This window comes from Etheostoma cragini, chromosome 19, assembly GCF_013103735.1.
Source record: "Etheostoma cragini isolate CJK2018 chromosome 19, CSU_Ecrag_1.0, whole genome shotgun sequence".
NCBI lineage: Eukaryota > Metazoa > Chordata > Actinopteri > Perciformes > Percidae > Etheostoma > Etheostoma cragini.
In genome coordinates, this window is record NC_048425.1 from 10,283,487 (window position 1) to 10,291,193 (window position 7,707).

General features: G+C 40.7%; 1 protein-coding gene across 1 annotated transcript in view; it reads right to left on the minus strand.

Annotated features, from left to right (window-relative positions):
- Positions 1-372: 372 nt before the first annotated feature.
- Positions 373-7,707, minus strand: part of LOC117935227 (RAS guanyl-releasing protein 2-like) — a 41,304-nt gene continuing 33,969 nt past the window's right edge. The window contains exons 14-16 of the mRNA XM_034857365.1: positions 4,277-4,778; positions 2,841-2,903; positions 373-682 (exon numbers count right to left, since the gene is read on the minus strand). Coding sequence (XP_034713256.1) covers positions 2,845-2,903; positions 4,277-4,778 — 561 coding nt within the window. The 3' untranslated portion in view covers positions 373-682; positions 2,841-2,844. The remainder of the gene's footprint in view (positions 683-2,840; positions 2,904-4,276; positions 4,779-7,707) is intronic.

Below are 7,707 nucleotides of genomic sequence, written 5' to 3' on the forward strand. Positions count from 1 at the left end.
CTTTCAGCTCTCTGTTGTGTTGGCAAAATGGTTGCTTTAGTCATCATGCTTCAGACAGCCACCAAGAATCAACAATCTTTTATCTGACATCAAAATTGGTCCTATTAGTGGTCCATTGAAAATTGAACAATTCTAATTAAGATGATGAAAAATATAAAGAGGTATATAACAGAGCTTCTCAGGAGAAGAAAGACGGTAGCTTTGTCTGGATGGCAGGTTTACATTCTTGGCAATAACAGCACCTCTTTTATGTTTTTAAAGGAAGAAGAAGAAAAAAAGCAAACAGCCATTCCAATTTGTAGCAAAGTGCACTCAAATTATAAACTCCACTGGCTTTGACATTCCACCAAGAAAATACAATTTTGTGGCTATTTTTAAAATATAGTAGGTTTTACAGTAACACTCTTGGCCAACACTGAATCAAAATGCAAAATTTTTTACATAATGATCATACAAAGACATTGGATTCACATCGGTGGTCAATATCATGTGAGTTAGGTGGAGTTGCTGTTGCAGTATGCGTCCACTGTGTGGCAGCACGATGGTGTCCTGGCATGTGTTCAGTGCAGTTTCTCAGCAGTGTTGAGGGTTGTAAAGCTGACATACTGTAGCACATTCTGTGTCTGGCTCCCAGCACTCTGACGCTGATTTGGCATCTTGCACACCAACCGTAGGAGGGATTCTAAAATAGAGAGCTGGAGACTGTCACTGGCCTGTTCATCAAAACCACACTTCACTTCTTAAGGCTTCTGCAAGGGTTTTAATGCAACGGCTGATGCATCCAGTAGTACATGTGTAAATTCAGAAGAATGTTTCAACAGTATGAACAGTTCTTAAGGGGAGACATTACATGTAAATAGGGAAAACCTTTTAACTACAGTTTTTAAAAATGTTTAATTTCCCATTTGATTACTTACATTAAGACAACTTTTTTTTGCATCACAAGTTTTCTGAAATTTGCATGTTTAAATATGCAAATTGGGCATTTTTCAGTGTTAACTTTTGATCAAATTCAGGAGAAATGTACCAGCGATAATGAACAAAGTGGAGTTAAATGAAAATGGAGACACAATGTATGTTTCTGATGTGTCTCTTATGGAAGTTAAATAGACCAAAAACTCAAAATTGAAAAAATATGTTTTTGCCTTTTAGTGTCTTCCAATACATTGGTTTGGTAATATGCACCAATTAATAACAACTGAACTGATTAAGAACCTTCAGTTGGTAATTGTTATCTTTTGTGCCTGTGGCAAAAAGTAGTTTTGATACCATATTAGTTAATTAATTTTCTTTAAATAACATTCAAATTGTAGAGAAACAAATTGCCCCTTGTTGCCCCAGGATCTCATAAAGGCTGATCTGGACATGCTTTTGTCGTTCTTAGGTCGGTTTTGTTCAGTTGGTAATTTTGCCAAGATATGCATTTTCCTTAATTGTTAACTTTATCATGAAAGCCAATGGCAAACAATGACAATAAAGAACATTTTTCCATGTTTAATTTGTCCTGTACCTTGTAAAATACTTATTAGTTTTAAATCTGCGGGCCTGTAAACATAATATGAGAAGACTAAATTGCTCTTTGATTCAACTGCTCATAACCTATATTCACATGCAACCTGTGCTGAAAGGAAATAATATGAGAGTTTTAAACGGTCACAAGCCAAAAAGGTTGGTAGATAATATGAACATTGAGGTATTTCCTGTGCAGATAAACTTATCTATTTATCTTTTTATTTGGAGTATCCAATTTAAAAGCAATAGGTCAACATTTTGGGAAATGTTTGCCAGGAGTGACCACATCATGTCTGTCACATACAGCCAGTGTACGGTTAGCTTAGCATTAAGATATGGGAAAACAGCTGGCCTGGCTCTGTCCAAAGGTAATTCAATCTGCTTACCAGCACCGCTAAAGCTCACTAATTATCTCCGCTGGTTGCATAGCAACGTCATAGCGATGTCAAGACTCCAGGAAGTTACTTTGTCCAGACACTCTTTTAAATCCCAAATGTGTCATTTTTGCACTTTGGGTTTTGCACTTCATGTTAATTAGTGGGCCTTAGAGGTGCTGGTAGGCAGATTGTGTTACCTTCAGACAGAGCCACACTCCCCCCCACCCCCCCAGTTTCCCTTTCATGCAAGTCTACGCTAACCAGCTGCTGGGTCCAGCTACATATTTTACAATACAGATGTGAGAGAGAACCCAGATGGTGTACTGAAGGGAAATGAAAATTGAGCGGAAGTACATAAAAGGGCGGAGCCAGGCTATACAAGCTATGCACTCCTAATCTAAACTCCGACCCCATGATACACTATTACTTTTCAAACTAAGCACAGCAACAACGTCAATAACAACCATATAGAATGCATTCAATAGTGTGAGGCTACATTTACATGGCTACGTTTTGGTTTTTGAGCGGAGTTTTGAGCCAGTAGCGATCTCCAAGGTGTTCAACTTACACGGCCAAATCGTATATCTTATCAACATTCTCTTATACTGGGCATGCCTGTGCCGGGGTAAACAAGAGGCAGCCTGTATACTTTGCCCATTGCTTGCAGTTGCACTGGTAACATTAGTACGTCAAGAACGATAAGACAGATAAGACCCAATCAGGCTGCGAAACATTGCCAAAGGTCTCCGTCTGCAACCGTTGAGACTGCAACCTAACCCCGCGGATTCCAAACCAGAACGGGTAAGAAGTGTTTCCAAATGTCTCTGGGTGAGAGGCTCTTAAACACCAGAGTAGGGGGAACGCGAGGTGTAAACGTAGCAAAAGATATTCGTTTTTCAACCAAAGTAGCAATGTAAATGTACCCTGAGCCAAAGTGAACATATCTCTCACCTGGTTATAGGTGGACATCAAACACTCCTTCCTCCACTGTCTCTATATCCTCTTCAACAATTACTGATAGAAACAGAGAAGGCAGGGGGAAAGAAATGAGGAATAGATTGGTCATTCAAAGAAAATGCTAAACGCTAATGAAAATGTACGGCCTTTTGTTTGTTTACTGTGCCATTTCATTCGTCTAGCAGCGTCATTGATCAAGCAGGCTCATAGTGATAACACAAGGCCAGGCAGGACCATACTTTTGCTAATGTCTGGTAAAACCAGTATGAGTCACTGGCCTCGCTGGGGGGTGCCAATCACATTTCCATTGCAAATTACACTGTGTTGTTTTAGAGTTTCTCCCCAACGCCAGTGCACCATATGCTCGGGGAGAGACAAAAGCACCCTGTTCCAGAAGTGACATTAGGTGCTGAAAGAGCGTTATAAGAATCGCTCTAAGCTATGCTTTTCTGAAACAATAGGTGCATTAGACATTGTGGCATTTTTAGAGAGAAAATTAGATTTTTTGGCTAGCGTTTTTTTTTTTTTTTTAGGATTGTGATGGTGTTTTTCATGAGCACTGTACTATATTGTGCCTTTCCTAAAATTGAGAAAAGCTACCTATTTTACGCTGCACGTCTTTAAAGGTCCCATGTTGTAAAAAGTGAGATTTCCTTTTTTAACATCAAGCAGGTCAAGGTGCTATATAAATATTGTTGAGATATCAAAACGTTTAAAGCCAATATTCAGAAACTGTGCCTTTAAACGAGAATACTATAGACTATGTGTGACTGTGGATCAGAGATCGAGTGGGTTAGCCCTCAACCAAAAGATTGGCGGTTTGATCCCCAGCTTCTCTGGCCACATGTTAAAGTGTCTTGAGCAAGACACTGAACCCCAAGTTGCTTCCTGGAAACTGTGTGTATAGCTGTCCACTGCTGCCAATGCTTAGGATGGGTTAAATGCAGATACTGAATTTTACTACATTCTACTGTATGAGTGTATGTGACAAATAATATGTCTTCTTCTTCTTCTTCTTCTTCACTACATATAGGTGGAAAGTGGCGCTACATTGGCATTAGAATCATTCCCCGGCTGCAATGATGATACAGAGGGAGACGCTGAGAGCGCAGATATGTAAGACCAGGAAAAGCTAACCAGAACAGACTGGGCTTTTTCTGAAGGAAAATGACGCATTTCACAATGACAGAGGGTGAATTCAGGTATAATCAGACACATAGTATGAGGAAAATAATGTGTTTTTGACTGTTAAACCATGTAAATATTAACATTGTGTTCTAGAGGAAAATCTAAATATGAAGTATGAACCTGAAAATGAGCATGATATGGGACCTTTAGGTTTAGCTGTGAGATGCTAAATGAGACATGTATATGGTGTACATGAAACAGATTTTTGTTTTTGTTTTTTGGTGACATAACAACCCACTGACCTGTGTTCTGCAGGCTGGGAGGGGTGTTAGCAGGTGGAGGGAAGCTGTAGGATCTGGCCTGGAGAGCCGGCGGCGTCTCGTGGCTTATGCTCTTCGTCCTCTTCCGGCATTCGACAGCCAGGCGGCTTCGGCAGGCCTTGTGGCAGTTCACACCGCAAGCTGCCGCCGGAGCATTCATGAGGCGAGAGAAGGAGAGCGGCAAAGAGAGGTGACGGGAGAGGAGGAGAGGACGGGCGGGTTGGAGGAGAGGTACGGAGAGTCGCCGAGAAAGGAGGCGAGATGGGAAGAAGAAAGGGGAAGATGGAGAGAGAGGGACAGGGTCAGACAGAGGAACGGGTGCAAACAGAAACATCGGGGCGAACGGAAGAGCCAGCGGTGACAGGAACGAGCTTCTACACGGCATGCAGACACACGAGCACTGGCACACACGCACGCTTAGGTCAACTGTGCCTGACAACAACTCTGCCAACCAGGGGGAGTCTGAGAGGAGAGGAGCCATGGGTCATTGAGCAAGGCATCCCCAAAACATGTGAGTCAAAGAACCGGAACAAATACACACAAAACAGTAGTGTAGTTTTGCCACAGAGACCAACAAGATTTTTCTCACCATTTAAATTTTAAAACAAAGATGTTTTTAAATGTCCATGTCATTGCCCCCTTGTGCCAGTATTATAAAAAGACAACCTTCTTTTTCTCCTATCTTGTCAGGAAGTGCATTACCCTTTTTTTCATGACTAGCCATGTCCCCTAAATTACTGAGGGAGAGGCAATTAAAAACATTTCTTTCAAATGTTCAATGCACTATTTTCATTTGGTTTGGTGCTCTAACTATACAAGGGTTAGGCTTACAAGGTAACCTTGTGTCCAAAGAAAATACATAAAAAATGGCATTCTCAACTACGTTTCTCTCTCTTTTTAACACTTTGGTGAATTGAAACACAACTAAGTATGTTTTTTATGTAGTTTTAGTTACTTATGTAAGTTAAATTCAGCACATAATGTAGGTTAGGTACACAGAAAATTAACTACACATGTCAACCCTGACTTTTGGTTTCGCACGGAACACGAACAGCTGATTCATCCATCCATCCACCACAACATTTTAAACGTTTGTTGCCACCTCGTTCCAGAAGACTAAAAAGACAACCTTATTTTTCTCCTTCCAAGTCAGTGAAGTGCATTACATCTTTATTCATGATGAACCGTGTACCTTAACATAATGAGGAATTAACGTTGAAAAGCATTACTTTTCAACCGTTCACTGCACTATTTTTGCTTTGTTCATCACTCTAACTGACTTACGGAGACTTTGTTTAGAAACGTATTCGTGATACGTCAAAGAGAAACGTAATCCAGGAGAACATAGTGCATTTTTGTTGTATGGGAACATAGTTTTTAGACAGGGCTGTAGAGAGATGGTTTTCTTGGCTCTGGACAGCAGTTTCATATTTCACAAACAAATATAAAATTGGTATTAACCATAGCATATATCTCTTAATTAGAGTGAATAACCCTAACATATTGAGTCATTCCTTTAAACAGAGAGGAGGATAAAACTTGTTGTGATATCATAGGATTCTGGCTTTGTGAAAACACACCACTTCAAAGACAATGAGATGCCTCTAATAACTAAGTCTAAATATCTAAATGTCTGCCATCGCAAAACACACATCAACCAACACACACACACATTCAGAGGTCTCAACACACCGCTCCTGCACTGTGAATGGTGATTCATTTCAATTATGCCCCTGCCGCGCTCTCTACCTCCCTGAGTACAGGCTAACAATGGAAATGGAGGATGAATGGCTCGGGGGCTTTCTCATTGACTTCCTGTGGTCTCATTAATACACTGGAACAAGCCAGAACACTCTCAGTCCCAGAGACATACAAGGAGGTTGTATTGGTTTGTCTATGTACAAAGTGCTTCTGTGTTTGCTCTCTTTTTACCTCCCTGCCATTTTTCTTACTCCTTTTGTCTCAACAGTGTGCAAGTATGCTTGCATCAGAAAAAGCCCCAAAAACACTAGATTTGGGTAGAAGTCTCGGTAATTAGAAAATTAGGTGGTGATAGACTAAGGATCTTTTCTTTTCTCTTCCTAAACACAAGATGCAGGGTGATCACTGCTTGTAACAGACCACAGTACCTCAAAGGAGCATGAATTACTCTTGTTGCTATGCAACTCAATTGTTTGACGGTAACTTGCAAGCTTTTTAATAAGCGCCAGTCAACCAGGGATGAACCTGAATGAATGGGGAAGCAATTCATGTTGAGATTGGACAGGGGAGAACTGGTAATTAAAATGCTTGTTTTTTTAAGAAGAAACATGAATACATTACATCCTCCAACACACCAGGGCTCTGTATACATGCCGGTCCCGTTATTACTGGCTATTAAGTTGTGCTCTCTCTCTCTCGCTCCCCCCCCAACGAGTTGAGGCAGATGGCTGCCTACCAAGAGTGAGATTCTGTCCGAGGTTTTCTGCCAGTTAAAAGTTTTTCCACGCTGCTGTTGCACCAAATGCTTACTTTTATTATTGGGTATCTGTAAATGGTGTAAAGAGTGTGGTCCAGAACTACTCTAAATGTAAAGTCTCCTGTTATTTGACACTATAAATAAAATGTTATTGAATTGAAATCTGCATTGCTACAGTAACTTTCAAACCAATGCTTGTGCAAACAAATAAGAGCCGTTTGCTTCAAACAGCAATTGAAACTAATTTCCTGAACAATTGACAAAATAATGATACCCTGCCTGTAAAATGTCTGCCTACGCTACCTTCTCCCATTCATAAAGCTGAGCTGCCATCAATCACTTCTTCTAAGACTCCAGCAGACGGAAACTTGCATTATTTGCATTTTAGATATGGCCTTGATTCCATAAAGTTCCTGCTCGACATCTGGATACGTCACTTAGTGCACCGAACGTCTGCAGATTATCACTACTTAATTTTGAGTCAGCACAGACGACCAGCCGTACAGTCATAGAGGGGGAAGAAGCAAGCTGTTGGAGTTTTTGTTTAAGACTAATGAGGACAAGAAAAGGACAGGAGGCGTTGGATGTACATACATTTGTGAAATGAACCAGCTTCTCCAAACACTGGCCTACTGCAAGTTTAGAAAAGGCAAATAATAACGCATTGTGTGTTATGTGGTCGCAGCTGATGGAGTTACTCGAGCTGTTAGTGAACGGAGCTCTGTATGTGGACATGTATTATACTTATTTCAAGTCATTTCTGTGTTGATGGCATTTACCCAGCACTCACACACAACCTCTGTAGATCTTTGTCTACACAGGGTGTGTGTGAGTGTTTGATGGCTGGGAATCGATGGCGTCAAAAAGAATTGCAAACTCTTTAAAAGCTTCACCCCTCTGAGTGGAACACGCACATCTGTGCAGCGGACATAGAGTTTGATCTAAATGTATTGCT